The 18,964-nt window shown below is 45.0% G+C and overlaps 2 protein-coding genes across 3 annotated transcripts in view; one reads left to right on the forward strand and one right to left on the reverse strand.

Moving 5' to 3' along the window:
- Positions 1-3,169, reverse strand: part of GLIPR2 (GLI pathogenesis related 2) — a 23,073-nt gene extending 19,904 nt beyond the window's left edge. The window contains exon 1 of the mRNA XM_028702615.2: positions 2,876-3,169. Within this exon, the coding sequence (XP_028558448.1) occupies positions 2,876-2,888 (13 nt within the window). The 5' untranslated portion in view covers positions 2,889-3,169. The remainder of the gene's footprint in view (positions 1-2,875) is intronic.
- The window catches only part of LOC114581908 (zona pellucida-binding protein 2-like), a 23,588-nt gene continuing 7,244 nt past the window's right edge, over positions 2,621-18,964 (forward strand). The window contains exons 1-8 of one of the 2 annotated variants that reach the window (XM_077917641.1): positions 2,621-2,802; positions 6,026-6,202; positions 8,133-8,258; positions 10,270-10,413; positions 13,361-13,579; positions 15,950-16,026; positions 16,791-16,965; positions 18,037-18,198. In XM_077917641.1, coding sequence (XP_077773767.1) covers positions 2,784-2,802; positions 6,026-6,202; positions 8,133-8,258; positions 10,270-10,413; positions 13,361-13,579; positions 15,950-16,026; positions 16,791-16,965; positions 18,037-18,198 — 1,099 coding nt within the window. In that variant the 5' untranslated portion in view covers positions 2,621-2,783. Of the gene's footprint in view, positions 2,803-4,263; positions 5,490-6,025; positions 6,203-8,132; positions 8,259-10,269; positions 10,414-13,360; positions 13,580-15,949; positions 16,027-16,790; positions 16,966-18,036; positions 18,199-18,964 lie in introns of those variants that run through there. The other variant, XM_077917640.1, reaches the window with a different exon arrangement.

Below are 18,964 nucleotides of genomic sequence, written 5' to 3' on the forward strand. Positions count from 1 at the left end.
AATCTCTTCCTGATAATAAACTCCATTGAACAAAACAGGACTTACTTGTGTGGAGAAATGTGCTGTTTGTCTAACAAGGTACTGTAACCCCCAATCATCAAAAGCCTATTTGATCCTGTGTCTTACTAATGACCCATTACCACCAGGCTGCCACCTCAAGGGGGGGGGGGGGTTAGTCCAGAGTGCATTAGTTTTTAATACAGTGGTACCTTGGGTTACATACGCTTCAGGTTACATACTATGCTAACCCAGAAATATTACCTTAGGTTAAGAACTTTGCTTCAAGATGAGAACAGAAATCGTGCTCCGGCGGCGCGGCGGCAGCAGGAGGCCCCATTAGCTAAAGTGGTGCTTCAGGTTAAGAACAATTTCAGGTTAAGAACAGAATCTCCGGAAAGAATTCAGTGCTTAACCCAAGGTACCACTGTATACCACAGGAAGCACCAGTCTGCCTTAATTAGCTCTTAACACAAGCTACGGTGATTTCAGAGGATTTAGAAACTGACTAATACAAATGCGCACATGGGCCTGTCATCCAATTTTAACACACAAGCTCTGCTCTACATCATATTTCAGGCAGGCTTCCAGATCCTCCCCTCCAATGCTTAAGCACCAATTTCATGTTTGCCCATTTCAAATATTTAATACTTAAATCAATTTTTTAGTTCAAACTACTGTCATAGGTGGCTTGCAAGTTTTATTAAACCTCTTCTAAATCAAGAGAAAAATAACAGAAAATTATAACAGAAGCATCACACCATAACACAGACCAGAGGTGTCAATCAGCTGTGTTTTACTCAGAGTAGACCTATTGAAAAAATTGGATATAATGTAGGTCCATAATGATCATTTGTTTCAATACTACCCCTAATTTCCAAATTTAAACTACTGAGGGGCTTGTGCCTGGCGCAGAAAAACAACAGACTCTCTGCACCTCATGGGCATCACCCAGAGAAAAAAGCATTCTATAACAGAGAGTAGCCTTTTCTGATTAAATGTTTTGACTGCACCTTTAAAAAAAACAAATCCGCTTTTTCTCATTGCAAAACTGTTCCATGGAACAGCGACAATAAGATTGTGACATCAAAGCCACCCATGTATTCAACACTCTGCACATCAACTTCACAAAGAACATTGACACTTGGTTTTTAGGTACATCTGTGTGCACCCTGAAATTATCAGGCTTGGAGAAACTCATAGCATTAAACACAGAAATCTGTTGGCTGGATGCTGCAGTTAAAAGCAGGCTGCATGAATTCTTAAAGACACACTTCTAGCCTTGCCTACATCTGGGTAAAACCAGATGGACTTCTCCGATAGTGCAGTTTAAATACACCCACACCCAGGCCTTGTACACAATCAGAAGTTACAACATGCAGCTAGTGATTACCACCCCTGTTGCTATTTATGGCAGACCGAGAGAGAATGAAAGCACACACACCCTTTCTCCACGTCTTCCACCCACAAGTAAAAACAAGGGGAGAAAGAGATATTGTCAGGAGGACCCAGAGGAGCACCAGTCTTGGTGATTTGGTCGCCTGAATGACGGCATTCAGGGATTCAGTCTGTCTGACTCCAAACTTTGTGGGGAATGGCTGAGAAAGTCAAGCTGTGTTCCTTCAGCCACTGTCCTGGGCTCCAGTCCAAAGTGTTACTGCTAACAGGTAGATAGATGTCGCCTCTGGCACAGAAGACCAAGGAAAGCTATCTGCTTAAAACAGACATGCAGAAGCCTTCTGAGGCAGTTCCACTGTAGCTCCAATTGTTTGTGACTACTGACCCTTGCTGGCTGGGACTGATGGGAGTGGTGAGCCCAACATCTGGAGGGCCACAGGTTTCATACTCCTGGTGTGTGTGCGTGCGCACACACACACACACACACACACACACACACTGTATATCCTCCATTCTGGACTTTCCCACCACGCGCAGATCTGCAAGGCTGCTGTGTTGTGAACATAGCTGCCTCCCAAAGGGGCCTAGTTCTTTGGTACTGCCAGACATAACAGTTGCAGAGTTTTGCATTTAAAAGCTGTAAGGCTAGCAGACATGTAAAAGGTACAGCTTTTGCCATCACAGCATCTGTTGGCCGAAGAAAAGCAGCAGCTGTTACATTCCTGCTTGTTTTACAGCTTTTGAAGTTGTCAAGGAATGAGAAGGGGCCCCCATGGGACTTGCACCCCATCTCCTCCCTCCGCCTTGCACAGACCCCCTCGCTTCTGATGCCAAATGATGCTGCTGCTCCAGAAAACAACGCCCCTTGCTCCAGAGCAGCTTCTAGAACAGCAGTCTGATTCCAGAGCCTCCTTTCTTGCGGAAACTTGAGTGTATCGGTTCCAAATGGGAACCCTAGAACACAGAAGCGCCACAGCTGGTTGGGATGCCAAAATCCTCTTGCGTAAGCAGCAGAGGAAGGAAAGTTGCTCCCTCTCACCTTAGGCAGTGCAGCTGTGCAGGCTAAGGGCCAACGTACATGGGGAGCTATTTTGAATTCTTGCCAAATAGGTTTGCGCTGCTCGCGGCTTACTTCCTGCCCCCGCCCCCCTCTTAATCACATCCTCCGAGGAAACGCAAAGCGCTGCTTGAAAGCTAACGGACTCTCCCCATGGCTAATGCTGCAAGCCTAACAGTTTCTAGCAAGCATATTAGACCGAAATTCACGTAACAGCAAACCCAATGCATAAAAGTCGCGCATCCTAGGCAGCGAGTTCCGGGTTTCTTCTGCACAAAGAAAACCCTTCCGGGCTACTGGATGAAGCTCGTCTAAAGAGCCATTAAGATCTATGCACATCGAAGCAAGGGGTGAGGTTTGGGGGGGGGTCCTGCGTTCATAGGCATGGAAAGCTGCGAGCTTCGTCCAGGCTCGTCCACCCACCTGACTTGCCCATAGTCCCGTCCTGGATGCTGAGCTGCAGAATCTGCTTCTCTCCAGGCTCCGGCTGCTTTGGGTTTTTCTGCCCGCCGCCTGCAGCAGCTTCCTGGCGCTGCTCTGAGCCGCTGCGTGAAGCAAGAGGCTGCGAACAATCCGAGAGCAATTGCCCATTCACAGGGCTCAAGCTGCCGGGTGACGCCTTATAAGGAATAAGGCCATTTGTTCCTTTCTCAAGGAGATGCTTCTCTGTGGTCAGGGAGGGATTATTTATCTTCTAGAATACTCAGCAACGCAAGAAAACACTACTGGATATGATTCTGCATACCAGTTTAGTCAAGTAACAGAAAAGCTAGGCTACACTCATTTTGGGGAGTGTGGAAAGTAATTGAAAACATGCTACATACTTTGAAAGGCAGCTGTTGAAGATTGCAGCAAGATGCACAGATTGTGGGGCTGCTATGTAATTTTAGACTTAATCCTTTTATGCCCCCCCCCCAATTTTGGGTAGTGGTGTGTGGTGCTTCAGTTGCAAAGCACACAATAGTTGTTTATCTTCTCCCCATCCATACTTTACAGCAGATTCCCGATACGCTAGAGCAAAAGCAGACAAAAGGCAGTGTGACAATGCAGATTTAAAGAAGAAAATATTCTGAGCATGTGCAGCTTCGCACTTTCAATTCACTTAAATCATTGCAACCATCGTGACTATGGGAATGAAACTGACACTAAATAAAACAATTGCCCTGATGCTAAATGCATTTACTTGGAAACAAGCACCGTTTTATTGTAGAAAAGGGGAAAACGTTTGAAAAGTGAAAGTAATAGAATAAGCATCCAGCCACCAACATTCAGTCTTGGTTAACCCTGGCATACCCATGTACCAGCCTGGATTCTGACACAAGGGCTGATGCACCTGGAGTATGTCTGGAAACAAGTTCTGAGGGACAGTTAGAAGAACTGGGTGTGCACCACCAGGAGAAGATTAAGGAAAGACATGATAGCAGCCTTCAAGGCAGTCATGCAGAAGATGGAGCAGACTTGCTTCTAGGTGGTTATCAATTGTAGAGTCACTACTCCTCACGAATGCACGGTTTTTGCAGTGGACAAATTGCATTATTAGCATCAAAAGTGCCTGCCCACCCACAGCCCCCTTACTTTTCTGGAAAAAATCCACTATTAAAAAAACCATGTTTTTCCTAGTTTAAGAGCTGAGAAAGAGATAGTTTTGGAGGCTAGGCTATACTTAAAAAATGTCAACTGCCAAGACAGAGGCTGATCTATCCCAATCATTTTGACAAGTGGAGGTGGCTGTCCACCTTTCAATCAGCTGGCGCCAATCACATCAATCAACTTCAAAGGAAAGAATTGGGAGCACACACTTACTTACTTACTTTCAGGGGAGGAAGTGCCATTACTTGAATCCCATGACGAAGTATTTCCTGAAGAGGAGAGAAAGAAATGAAAATGCCCAAAACCAACCTCAAAACTGTGGGAGTTTTTGCAGCAAACCTAACAATGCATATCAGCGCTAGTTTAATGCATGAAGTCCATAGAGCTGAATTTGCTAGAAAAGGCTCAACTAAGTCATGCCTCATGGGCCAAATTGGAGCTTGTGTCAGGCCTGAGGGCCAGAGATTCCCCAAGATCCCTGCTCTCGAGGCAGGACCTACTGGTGAAAACATGGCTCTCTATCCTTTGCACTTGATAGGTGGAGACAGACTGTCCTTGGAAGCGTCATCCTGTTGTTGTTGTTGTTTAGTCGTTTAGTCGTGTCCGACTCTTCGTGACCCCATGGACCAGAGCACGCCAGGCACTCCTGTCTTCCACTGCCTCCCGCAGTTTGGTCAAACTCATTCTGGTAGCTTCGAAAACATTATCCAGCCATCTCATCCTCTGTCGTCCCCTTCTCCTTGTGCCCTCCATCTTTCCCAACATCAGGGTCTTTTCCAGGGAGTCTTCTCTTCTCATGAGGTGGCCAAAGTATTGGAGCTTCACGATCTGTCCTTCCAGTGAGCACTCAGGGCTGATTTCCTTCAGAATGGATAGGTTTGATCTTCTTACAGTCCATGGGACTCTCAAGAGTCTCCTCCAGCACCAGAATTCAAAAGCATCCATTCTTCGGCAATCAGCCTTCTTTATGGTCCAGCTCTCACTTCCATACATCACTACTGGGAAAACCGTAGCTTTAACTATATGGACCTTTGTTGGCAAGGTGCTGTCTCTGCTTTTTAAGGGTCATCCTGTTACCCTAACCAATACCTGTTTGTAATGCAGTTTGGAGGACATGAAGAAAGGAAGACCTATGGTCTCACTCCCACAGTGCCCAACTGCCATTTCCCAACTGTCACTGTGCCCTGCCTGGAATGTTCTGGCCCACACAGGTGATTCTGAGGACCGTGAACATCCTGCATGTCTGAGTCTCTCATCTCAGTGCTTCGCTTCCTTCACCTTGCCTGAGCTGCTTGTTTGGGTGGAGGGTTGCCTCCCATGTGTGAAAAGGAGGGAACGAAGGCCATGGTGGCAAGAAGAGGACCTCCACGCCGTCGGCTTCGCCTGCTGAAGCTTGCTTTCTTGTTTCTGTTGTTGTTGCTTCCCCTCCTTTTCTCAGGGGCTGCCTGTAAGTGACAGAAGACCGGAGGAAGAGTGAGAGGGTTGAACCTCTTGACATCCGCTGGGGATCCTCACCTCGCTTCATGGGTAGACCAGACCTGAATAAAGATCTACATCAGGATCTGCTTCCCCTGTGGATCCTTCTGTCTGAGCAGGTTGCCTCACTGCAACTAGGATTTGAAACCATGGTTTGAAGCTGGATCCAAATACCGTACTGGTGAACCATGCTTATGGTTGGTGCAGGAAGGATTGTGAAAACTGAATTAAACCAGGAAGAGCTTGGCTGGGGAGCAAAAGTGATTCAGCAGCCTTAAAATGAATGGCAATGGTGTTATGCTGGTCCATTGGGAAATAGGCATTTATAGTTGTTGCAAACTGCACACTTGCAAAACTCCATGTAGCCAGATAAGCATCAAATTAAATAGATGCAAATCACTAATTAATTTAATATAAATTGTTGAATATTCTCCAGGTTTTGTTTTGATGGGCTTTTTAGTTTTTCAACCTTTTTTTCTTTCTTTTTTTTTGTCGATGTTGCTCTAGCTGGAAATCCATGTTTTGTGAATAAAATGTGTCTGTTAAGAAAAAGGACGATACACTTGAAGAGGGAAACCAGAGATACACCAGCAGAGTCAGAGACTGAGTATGATAACTCTTCATTTGTCCCAGAAGACCTTCCAGCTTCGGATAACCAGATAACTGGAGCAGAAGAAAGAACTGGTAACTGAAATCGCTGCTTACACCTGTTGATTTCAGACAGTGGATTAAGCACTTTGAGCCTACTGAAATTTTGTTCTATTGCATGTCTCTAGTTACTTCCAACTCAAGAGCTGCAACTGTAAAGATCACTGTTTTAAAACCCCAAGTTAGGAACTTTTGGGGTGTTCTAGAGTAGCTGTTTGTATCAGTGTATGTGGAACCAAGTAAAAGGATTAGGACAGCAGTCAGGGAGTGAAACTTAGTGGCGCAGTTACCAGGAAGTGACTCAGTACAAACAGATAGAGCAGGAAGGAGATAGAGAGTTTGGAGTTGGATGCCAAAGCTTGTTTTAGTAAAGTTCTTTGTTCTGCTTGATCATTTGATTATATCTTATAGGTCATTGTTAAGTTTGAACTGCATCTTACAATGTTTTTATTTTGGTTTTTGGCATTGCACTGCCTTTTATTTTCTTATGCGCTACTTCTAGATTTTTGGATGTTAAGTGGTTTACAATTATTGTTAATAAATCACCTGCAGTCTAACAATAAGCACATCAGGATCTGAGGTAACTGAAATGACTGCACTTAATTTTCTGTGTAGGACTGCACTGCCAGTATTTTGCAGGAAGAATTCAGTGACATAGTAGAACTTTGCACAGTTAAAAGTGCATTAAATCCCTCTGTTTCACCTGCACAATAAATCCACTTCTTAAAAAATGGGCTGTTTGCAATCTGGCAAGAGATGGGGAAAATGCATTGGAAGGTGAGGGATTAACAGGAAGACGTGTGAACATCTCACAGACAAATCAGGATGAATGCAAGACCAATGCTTGTTCTACCCAATAAATAGGAACAAATGCTTAGTAAAGACTGGACAAGGCAGAGTGAATGCTGAATAAGCAGGTCATCTAGATGGCTCTGATGTATCCATGCTAATTGTGACTTTTCTTAGTGGTTTTCAAACTGCAGGCCCAGTTGTTGTCACATCATATGATTGTTGTGGTTTTAACACGACAGTTTAAAAAGCCTATTTGTAAAAGGCTTGAGGGCTACAATTTGAGAAGGTCAGCAAAAAGACCATACATACTGTATTGATGCAAAAAAGTGGCAAACCAGACCTTTTAGAACCTAGAAAATGATTCAGGAGGGGGTGATTTGAGATTGCAGAAGTGGGGGGGGGGCGGGGGGGGGGGCTTAACGCTTTCCCAACTCAGTTTCTTTCATTTTGCTTAATGTATGTAGGGTTTGGTGTCAGCGTATCCCAAGTAGTCAGGAGAAGTCCTCAATTTCTTTTTCTGTGACCTTTGTAAACTAGCTTGACATACATGTTCTGCTTAATCTCTTGCAAATTGATTAGCTGTTATTTGCAAGGATAATTGTTTTCTTGTTACATGCATAAAACTTCAAAAAACTTTCCATGTGGGCCATGAAGTTCATGTTTGGTGTTGCAAGGGTTGAATCAATAAAATTAATCAAGTACAAAACCAACCAACCAACCAAACAAACAAACAAACAAACAAACAAACACAAAAGATGTGTTTCTTGCTCCACATCTTTCCCATTCTGAGCATATTTTCCTCAGTTGGGCTTCACACTCTGGCCTGTAAATTTTGGGGCAGAAAAACTGGTGGAGGGCGTCCACTGCTGCAAAATGGAAGATAAGGAAAATGTTGTGCCTCTACTCCTGTTTCTCTGTTTACAGCTGCCCTCTCCCAAGTGAATGCTGCCATACATATATTTGCATGTAACATGTAATGTGTCCGTTCACCAGTCATTCACTATTTCTAAATTCAGTGTTCTCATTGACTTCTTAGGGAAGAGTCAAGCACTTTTATTGCAGTAGGCTAAGTAGGTATTACACATCAAGGCTGTGTGGAATGCAATGTATTTTTAATATTAAGTTTTATGTATTACTATATCTCATTCTAACTCGATTTTTTCCCCTACTTCAGTTCCAGCGTACATTCTTATTTATTCAAACAGTTTAATTCTAAATTGTTTGACTGAAAAGCTGTTAATTGAGGGAATCATGGATCCCAAATACGTATGGTCTGGTCCCCGAGGACAAATTACTAGAGGTAACTACAGTATAATTTAATTGTACGTAAGTTAAGACTACAGTCCTTAGCACAGTTTCTAAAGAGTAAGCCCACTTCAATTCTGAGGCTCATTTCTGAGTAAACGTGCTTAGGGTTATGCTGCATATTTTTTAAAATATATATTTAACTCTGATATATGTGTTTCTCTGCTGCTCTGTTTAGCACAGACAGTCCTAAGAGCACTTCCCTGAGGAAACACTGCCTGTTCCTTGAGGGGTCTCCCCTCATGCAATTCCTTCCTTCAAAGAGAAAGCATAGGCAGGGCTTTGGCACCCTTTGCCCTTCCATCCCATCTTGGGGCGGCCCGTCCTATTTTGCCACCTGAGGCGAAAGAGGAGAGTGCCACCCTGTGCACCTGCCGCCCCTTGCAATTCCCACCGTAGCCTCATTAGGCGGTGTTGCATGGCTTCTCCTCACTTCTCTGGCAGCAGAGGGTGCGCCCGCGGAGGCCCCCCCCCCCATGGATTACGCCACCTCTGGCATCTGCCTCAGTTTGCCTCATGGCCCTGCCCGTCCCCGGTTAATATTCAGGAGTCCTTCCAGAAACACCACTTTAGGATAGAGTTCTGGAGGCCCTAATCAGTTCCGCCAAGAAATGCAGTTGTGGCTTTGTCCATTCTTTATCTTTTGTCTCTTCCGAGAGCAAAACATCCATGGTGAGAGTGAGTAGCAGGAAGAAGCTTGCATTTATTTTTATATGGCCTGGCCATATAAGAGAGGGTGTTTGTCATGTGACTTGTCCCCAGATAGGTGGGTAGAACGTGGCTGCCTTAAAAGGTAAAGGTACCCCTGCCCATACGAGCCAGTCTTGCCAGACTCTGGGGTTGTGCGCCCATCTCACTCAAGAGGCCGGGGGCCAGCGCTGTCCGGAGACACTGCCGGGTCACGTGGCCAGCGTGACATCGCTGCTCTGGCGAGCCAGAGCTGCACACGGAAACGCCGTTTACCTTCCCGCTAGTAAGCGGTCCCTATTTATCTACTTGCACTCGGGAGTGCTTTCGAACTGCTAGGTTGGCAGGCGCTGGGACTGAACAACGGGAGCGCACCCCGCCACGGGGATTCGAACCGCCAACCTTTCGATCGGCAAGCCCTAGGCGCTGAGGCTTTTACCCACAGTGCCACCCGTGTCCCTGGACGTGGCTGCCTTAGCTGGTTTTAATAGGATTTGTATGTGTTTATGGGATTGTTTATAGGATGGCTGCCTACATTCTAAAGAAAGATAGTTGTTGAGTTACATGTCCACTTAGCTGCTGCTCATCGGGGGGGGGGGGGGGAGCGGCAGAGCAAGCCGATTGGGCACCTGGGGTGGTGCGCGTGCCCTGCGCCTAGGGACAGGGCCAGCCGCCCTCATGGCGGGGCGAGCTGGGGCAGGATGCTCCGCGGGGCCTCCAAGGAGTCTGCTTGCCTCCCCCTGCTCAGCCACCCTACAGCTGGGGGGGGGGAGGCAGCGGGCGGACCATTTGGGGCAGCACGGAACCTGTGGGTGCCCAAACCGCCATGTCACTCCCAGGAGAGACACGTGGCTCAGGTGTGCTGCAAGCCCCACAGTGAGTGCCGCCCAGCATTTTGTCACCCTCCTCAGAGGGGACACCTAGGGTGGCCCACCCCCACGACACACTCCTTCCTCTGCCCCCGGGGCGGGGTCTCCTTTTGCTCTTTGTTTTGGTTTCTGCCTGGCTCTGGAGGCTTTCAGGCCATGGAGCTCCATTGGTCAGCTGCTCCCGCTTAGGGGGGCTGGGGGCTCTGAGCGGCTTCCCTGGCTGTTGCGCCAAGTGCCCCCTGGATCACCCCCCGTCATGGCGGTTTTGGTGGCTCAGGGACCAGCCAGGCAGCACAGTTGGTGCTGGCAGTCCTCAAAAGCTCCACGCAGCCGTGGCGCCCGCTATCTTGCCTTGACGGAAGTCCATCGTTATGATTTATGATAAGTTAATTGACACTGGCATTGAGCATCCCATTGCTGATATTTTGGGTGATATGTTGTTATTTGCAGAATCACAGAGGTTTCTTTTAACGGATGATGGTAGCTTGCAGATTTATAATATTAAAGGCAGTGACTCTGGAGGTTACACTTGCAAAGTGAATTATATATACAAAGCTGAACAAATGACCACTGAAATCCATTTCATGGTTTATGGTAAGTAAGGTTTTAGTAATTTTAATTTTGTTGTTTTGCATCCATGGTATTAATTTGTAAAATACTCAGGAAAGCATGGAAATCTAGAACCCTTAAAAACTATTTGAAAAGAGTGATTTGAAAATAGTACCTTGAAAACCACAAAAATGTATTGGGCCTTACTACTTTCTTGGTTAAGTGTCAGCTGGCACCATCAGCTTGAGAAATAGTCAGGAAATATTCTGCCCAGGCATTCTGGAAGTTTCTTCAGAGTAAGCGCATGCAATTCAGGTACCCGGGGCAGGGTAAGGGGTGGGCAAACAATGAAGAAGACAATAAAATTAAGCTAGGGTGCCACCTGGTGGAAATGCATGGTCTTACTCTGTGGCTGCATTGTGTCTTATTAGCTGAGTGCAATGATGGTGCAAAACCACATACCAAAACAATTGCAAATGAGTACATTTGCACTGCCTTGCTCAGAAAACAAGATACATCTCCAAGGGCAGATGAGCTCCATCTCGGAGCCTCTGTCTACATACAGTTTTAGAAATAACTGAGAACTAGTGACATATTGGGAACAGGAGATGGGCAAATTCTTCTTGTTGTTATTAGAAATAATTTAATTTATAACCCATCCTTCACCCTAAAGCCCCAGGATTTGTGGCTGTTCAGTGGCCAAGCCGACTTCCTTGAAAAGTAAAGGACTTTTCTTTGTTAGAGGTTTGTAAGCTGCAGGTGACCAGTCACTCATCAGGTATGCTATAGCAGAGGCTGCCTTTATGAGGTGGCATTTCCTAAGAGTAGAACAGAAGTTCTAAATTAAAACTGAGTAGAGGGAGAAGAATTATTTAATATACTAACTGTTCTGAAAAGCACAACAGCCTTAGCATTCAGCTACTCTGCAGCTGTGTGTAATTTCAGCAAATTAAATTTGACTAATAAACTTGGGAGGAGCTAGAATCATTGGTGCACAACAGGGGGGGGGGGGCGGTCCCTGTCCTCAGTTTTCTAGAAGTGACTGAAACCTGGTGGAATAATAGCCATGGCTGGAATACCTGTGCTGAAAGGAGAGCAGCAAGCCACAAGGCTTTCACAGATCTCTGGCTATGTTATTCATTCATTTAGGTCATACCAGCAAGATTATTACGTGTCTTCACTTACAATAATATCAAGAGATGTTTCTAACATCAGAACTTTCCCCTATAAAGACCAAGAAATATATTTTAAAAATTAAAATAATTGTATTATTTGTATGCCGCCCATCTGCCTTCGTTTATGCAAAGTCTAAGCGCTGCAAAGAACTATGGTGCATTCTCAGTAGGGGCAGAGCCTTGAGGACGGATGGTAAACAGAATGGGGATGGGGGAAGTTTTAAGGGCATTTTGGCTGCATGCACACACACCTCTCCCTAGCACATTTTCAGCTGTTGGTATCTTCTGCTATCTTCAGAACCAGCGTTTCTTGTTTAGACACCTGGAGGACATGTGCCTCTTCTCTTTAGTACTATACTGCATACAGATGCTATCTTTATGCGGTGGCTGCACCACCAAGTGCGTAAGGAATATTGGCTTGTCCATTCACTGTTCATTCTTTTCAGCGAATGGAGATTACCCACTTCCACCCTTACAACAACAAGGATATTTGTAAGGATGAAGGACATCTGAAAGATATTTTAATAAATAGACAATGCAACACAAAAATACATTTGGAAACAATTAGAAACAAGCAAGGAATGAAACAGTAAAAAGGAACATTCAGCCACATGATAGCCTCTTCTGCCGAGGTCATGCTGACTATAAGAGTGAGGCCAGAAGGAGCCTGGATTTCACTCTCTCTGTCTCTTTTCCTTCTCGTGTGGTCTTCTGTACATAGTATGCTTAGTGTTAAGATTTAGTCTTATTATAAGTCATTGTAAGTTTAAGTTGAGTCTTCTGCAGCTGGATTTCTTATGGACAGTGCCAATCCTGAGTCTTTTGGATTTGTGACCATTATTCTCACTTGCCTTCAGTAGCAGTAAAGCAGTAAAGCTCTGCTGGTCTTATTTTTTGGGGGAATCCTGCAACGTGTTTGAGTTTTTGCTCTGCCAACTATGCATTGGAGTTCTGCGCTGGATCAATATGAGTAGAATACATGACAGTCGTTGCATAATTGTGCCTCTAAAGCAATGGAAAGGCATAAGATAATCTGAATCTATGGAAGAAACTGAACTTACACTATAAACACAATGTTTCTGACTGGGGCAACAAGAACAAGAGAACCTTGTGGCACCATAAGGACTAATGGCTGTGTTTTATGGCTACAGTTTGTGTGGACTTGAGGTCACACTTTGTCAGATGCATGAAGCGTCTTCAATTGGCAGAAGATGACTTGCTTCTTATACCTATAAATGCTCCAACCAGGAATGCATTAATGATTGAAATGGAGCCCATGCAGTCAATGGCAATTTTAGGCAAAGTTTGTAGAAAGGAACCAATGTTCATTTTGGGTTGGACAGAGGTCTCTAGGACTGGATCTGAATGGAGGTAGGAGCACAGGGCTCTTTTTCATGCCATTATAGGGGGGGAAATATGTCCATAGGCATTAGGTCATGAGGGTCATTAATATCCCAGAAAATAACTATTGCAACCAAATTGTCAGAAACTAGACACAGGTAACATATACAACAATGTCTGGGCTTCGTCTTGCAGAGTCATAATATACTTCACAATGATTGTTCAGGACACAACCTCTTTATATCTTTGGCTTCTCTCCCCTATTGCAGTTCAGTGCTATTGTTTCCATTTTGCTTAGTTTTTGGTTTTATTTTATTATTTTTATGTGCATTGCAATATTTTGTGTCCATTTGGTAAGGGCAGGGTGTAGGTATGTCTAAAAAGAAACAAATAAAATATTATGCTTAGGAATGCATTAGTCCTGGTGTTGGGTAATTCCTGTACCATGTTAAGCGAGAATATTTTCCTTTTCTTAGTGTATCATATGCCAGAGAAGAGTCTCCGCCTGTCATCTGAATTCACAGTTCAAACCTGTGAAACCAATGCGGTTGCTTCATTTGAAAAGCATTTCTTAAAGAAATTGGAGAGCTTAGTCTACAACCTGGGGTGTGAGATCAAGCAGTGGAGTACACAGTGTCATGCTTCTACAGACACACTGGAGAAGATAACACACAAGCTTACCTTTCAGTTTGTAGGTAAGGTGAAATCTTACTACTTCTGCATTATTTTATTTTTGACCATTGTGTGCAAGAAAATACCGTAGGCAAGAGGCCTGGAGGGTGGCAACATGAGAACGGGCCTTTTCTGTGGTGGCTCCCCACACGTGGAATGCTCTCCCCAGGGAGGCTCGCTTGGCGCCACCATTACAAACAGTGTCTTTAGGCGCCAGGTGAAAATATTCCTCTTCTCACAGGCCTTTGGCTGATTAAACAATATATGACCTTTTAAACTGGGGTGGAGGTCTTGTTTTTGCTTGTTACTATGATAAGTATTTTTGTGTTTTTATATGGTAAACCACCCTGCTATCCTCAGATGAAATGCAGTATTATGATAATAGAAACAGAAATAATAGAAATAGAATAAAAGGAAAGCCCTAAGAGCCATACATTATGTGACAATTCAGGCCAGCTATGGCACATTCTCCCTTTGTGAGACAGCTGGCCACCAACCCAATTGGTTTGGGCACCAGGAGGTCATCCATTTGGGAGCCCAGCTGCCACCTTCTCCTTCTCCTTCTCCTTCTCCTTCTCCTTCTCCTTCTCCTTCTCCTTCTCCTTCTCCTCCTCCTCCTCCTCCTCCTCCTCCTCCTCCTCCTTCTCCTCCTCCTTCTCCTTCTCCTTCTCCTTCTCCTTCTCCTTCTCCTTCTCCTTCTCCTTCTCCTTCTCCTTCTCCTTCTCCTCCTCCTCCTCCTCCTTCTCCTTCTCCTTCTCCTTCTCCTTCTCCTTCTTCTTCTATAAATGGTGTTGTGGTTAGAGTGTTGGACTAGGACTTTGGTGGGGTTCAAAAATCACATGGGTGACCTTGGGCCATGGTCTCTCAGCCTAACCTACCTAACCAGGTTTGCTGTGAGGATAAAATGGGGATGAGGAGAACATCAGGCACCACTTTGAGCTCCTTGGAGGAAGGTGGGATATAAATGAAAGTATACACTGCTCCACTTTCCCTGATAAGGACACAGGGCAGCTTACAGATAAATATAAGAACAGCTAAAACGGGGGTGGGGTGTCATTAAAAACAATTAAAAATTTAGAATATATAGGTAACAGGTAAAGGTACCCCCTGCCTGTACGGGCCAGTCTTGCCAGACTCTGGGGTTGTGCGCCCATCTCACTCAAGAGGCCGGGGGCCAGCGCTGTCCGGAGACACTTCCGGGTCACGTGGCCAGCGTGACATCGCTGCTCTGGCGAGCCAGCGCAGCACACGGAGACGCCGTTTACCTTCCCGCTAGTAAGCGGTCCCTATTTATCTACTTGCACCCGGGGGTGCTTTCGAACTGCTAGGTTGGCAGGCGCTGGGACCGAGCAGCGGGAGCGCACCCCGCCGCGGGGATTCGAACCGCCGACCTTTCGATCGGCAGGCCCTAGGCGCTGAGGCTTTTACCCACAGCGCCACCTGCGTCCCTTAGAATATATATAACACATTAAAATCTATTAAAACCACACAAATCATTACTTTAAAAGCAACACGGCATAGTCCTTTAGTTAAAAGCAGTCACCTCCCAAAAGCCCATTGGAATAGCAACAAGGAGGGAGCCAGTCTAGCTTCTCTAGGGAGGGAGTTTCAGAGTTGTCTGGAGCAACCACCACCAAGAAGGCCCTGTCCTGCGTCCCCACCAAGTGTGTCTGTGAGGGTGGTGGGACCGAGAGATGGGCCTTCCCTCAGAGACCTCAAAATCCAAGCAGGTTTGTGTGAGGGAATACAGTCTGATACAGGGCTGTGATTTGCTTGTTGTTTTAAGATTGCTGCTGGTTGTTTATTGTTTAAGGAGCATTATGTTATGCCATGTATTGTTTTAAATGAGTTACGTATCCTGCCCTGAGATAAAGTGGTATAAGATGAGTTGTAAAATTTTGGAATAGATATATACTAGATCTATATACAGTGATACCTCGGGTTAAGTACTTGATTCGTTCCGGAGGTCTGTTCTTAACCTGAAACTGTTCTTAACCTGAAGCACCACTTTAGCTAATGGGGCCTCCTGCTGCCGCCGCACTGCCGGTGCACAATTTCTGTTCTCATCATGAAGCAAAGTTCTTAACCTGAAGCACTATTTCTGGGTTAGCAGAGTCTGTAACCTGAAGCATATGTAACCTGAGGTACCACTGTACAATGAACCTAAAGCACTGGGGTCATATTATGCGATGATAGTTTTAAAATTTTAGCGTGCAAGAAGGTTGCTGCTATATAAAATATTGGCATTGCAGACAGATTCTTACATGTGGTGAAGTCACCGTCTTGTTAGACATGGGTTTTATCATATGGGGATACTATTGGAAGAACACTTGTATCACACAAAAGTTTTATTAAAGTAGAAAAATTGCTGCTTACTTTCTCTTAATTTGCAGTTTTTCCTTTAGCACTGACCACAGCAGACCTCTGTAGAAGTTCTCAATGTGGAAATTCCACCAGCAACATGAAGGAGGTGAAGTAAAATTATACCAAAGGTTCACAGTGCAATAATGGCCATGATATTTTGCAGAACTTATGGCAAAAATAATAACTTATAAGTGTGCAAAATCAGGGGTGCCAACAATATTTTGGGGACCTGGTATACTGTATGTAGATTGAGCTCTGCTGCAGTCGCCAAAGAAGGCACAAATTTGCATAATATTTGTGTAATATTATCTCACATGCAAACTTGCACCCTCTTTTGCAGGTGGTGGTGGAGCTTACAAAAATAAATCAGGGGTCACATACAAATAATAAGATGTCCAACAGACAGAATATTAACAGGTGAAGATTTCCCCATAACTGTCATTCCATACTGTTTAATATCTGCCTGCCACATAGCTGTTAAAGTCACAAAAGTTCTCCAGTGCTAACACCAAACCATGTAAAGAACTCACGTTTTGTGAGGTGTAAATGAATTGTGTTATTGTGGGTCTTTCATCTGTTGGTCATAGGCTGGCAGTACAGGTGGCAACCATTTTGCACACATCCAGTTGATGCATGACTGCCGATGTGCAGGTCCTTTTGGACCCGGAAGAGGGTGGAATGGAGGGCAGGACAGGCTTACACGCACTCTGTCTGACAATGTGCCATCACGCGCATGGCGCACGGATGTCTTGGGCACAAGATGGCACTTCTGGCTTGTGTTGTGTTTTATCCACAGCCCACCGTGAATCTAGCTAGGTCACAGTTTGGTCTCTGTTAATGTGCAGCTCTTGTTAACTGTCACACTCCTAGGCCTATACCAAGATTAGTGAGTTCTTTGAAGTCGAAAACGCGAACTCCTCTCACAGTGATTATTCAAGTTACCTTCATGGTACACTGAATGCAGTTAAAGTAGACCACTGCAAGCCAGGATTTGGGAAGATCATAAATGCCCTCAGCAATAACACAGAGTGCCCGGGGTGTTGTGGTGAGTTTCCAGAGTCTGTATGTTAAAATAAAAAAAAATACTGCTGACTAATTTTCATGAAATGTAGTTTCTTGCTGATTTTCTCCTTCACCGGTTTTCCTTCTTTTAATTTTTAAAATTGGAAACAAATTTCTCGGGGTATGGAGATCATTATGACAAAAACACATTATTGCAATAAGGGGGAAAGAATGAACATTAGTGCCTGCCTGTCAATCACTAACCTAACAGTGACATCAGGTAATGGCCACCAGGACTCCAAGGCACCATGCAGGGCCTCTGAGAAGCAGGCTGGACGTCACTGCCTGTTGATGGGCAGTGAATTCAAGGCTGCTTTCTGCAGGGATCAGCTGTGTGACTAAGTTTCCTGTAGGGAACTCAGTCTTGGAGCTGATCCAGCCGTATCTCTACCTGCCTCACACCTGGCATGGTTTTGGGAAAACTGCTTCATGGGCAAAGTTGGGAGCTATGCTCTCAGTGTTTTGCTTACTTATAACAAATGAGTGCTGATTTTGTTTATGTAACTCACCTACAATCGTATCTTGTTTTGCAACCAGGATCCGTTCCGTAGCCCTGGCCACTAGCTAAAAAGGATGCAGGGCAAAGCACTGCGTCTGTGCACGTGTGCAGAGCAGTTTGCGCTTCTGAGCATGTGCGAAGCATGATTTGGTGCTTCTGCGCATGTGCGAGCGGCAAACCCAGAAGTAACCTGTTCCAGTACTTCTGGGTTTGCCATGGACGTTCACTGGAATGGATACTAGACGTTCGCAGAGGTATTAGCGTACTTGTTCTTTGCAGGATTGTCTCTGTGGGCAGGTACATGTGGCTAAATTCCCCAGTGAGGTTGTACATTTCCCTATGTAAAGGGAGATGCAAAGGACCCATTTCTGAAATTACTGTGACATGGAGCACCAGGCGGCATGTCTAGTCACATCAGTGTAACGTCCGAAGCCGGACATTCAGCCTGCCATGAATAGAAGTCAAAAGCAGGCTAATAATTTCTCATAAATTTAAGTGAATGAGAGCCGTAGTAATTTTGTGTGTGTTGCCCCCATGTCTTTTATTTTTGGATAGTCACCTGCCCGCCAGGTAGATTCAGTGCAGAATATGGTACCATCTGCACTCTGTGTCCTGCTGGATCCTACAATGAAAAGTATGGCCAAGCAGCATGTGAAAATTGTCCCAAAACACAAAGCAGTGATGGAGAGGGTGCAAAGACAGGAAGAAGTTGTCATAGTAAGTAGCTTATCTTCACAGGCATTGGTTTTCCGTATCTGGTGGGGTGTTTTCACATGAGGCTAAAGGAGTTCTTGCTTCAGTCAGTTTGTAATGCTGATACAACACCCATATCTAGAAGGCAGTCCTGCAGTACTTTATGATTTTGGCTGACTATAGTTCCCCACTTTCGCTGTGTATACTCTGGGTATACTCTGCCAGGTTGAAATCAAGTTGTTGTCTAGGTGTGAAATACATCTTTCATGTAATGAATGAATGAAACTTTATTTGTGTCAGCCATCGGCCATAGCATCAAAAGAACATTGTGATGTACACAGAACAGAATAAAAAGTTGATTATATAAAACACAGTTTAGGGTCCTGAATCAGCAGTCAAATAGTGGACCTTATTCTGATTGCCCCAGCTAAAAACTTTGCAGCCTTTGCTGTCATCTGCTCCTCTTGATCTGCCAGGAGACAAGACACTGTGGCAGTGGTTGGGCGACCCGGAATGAACAATAGAAGAGGGGTGATAATCTCATTCCTCAGGTCTTTATGAAGAATGCAAGCCAGGAGGACATGTGCCACTGATTCAGTGCTGTTGGAATCGTCCCTCAAGTACAGCCGGGGGCAATACATTCAGTCTTGCGAGGGTAAAAATGCATCTATATTTTGGAATTGCTAGGTTATACAGATAGGGTGCCAGAGAATCAAAGTGGGAGGATGGGAAATGGTCATACCATGGGCAAAATTTCCTTATTGTGGCTAAGTTGTTCTGACGCTCAATA

Source organism: Podarcis muralis, chromosome 13 (assembly GCF_964188315.1).
Source record: "Podarcis muralis chromosome 13, rPodMur119.hap1.1, whole genome shotgun sequence".
Classification (NCBI taxonomy): domain Eukaryota; kingdom Metazoa; phylum Chordata; class Lepidosauria; order Squamata; family Lacertidae; genus Podarcis; species Podarcis muralis.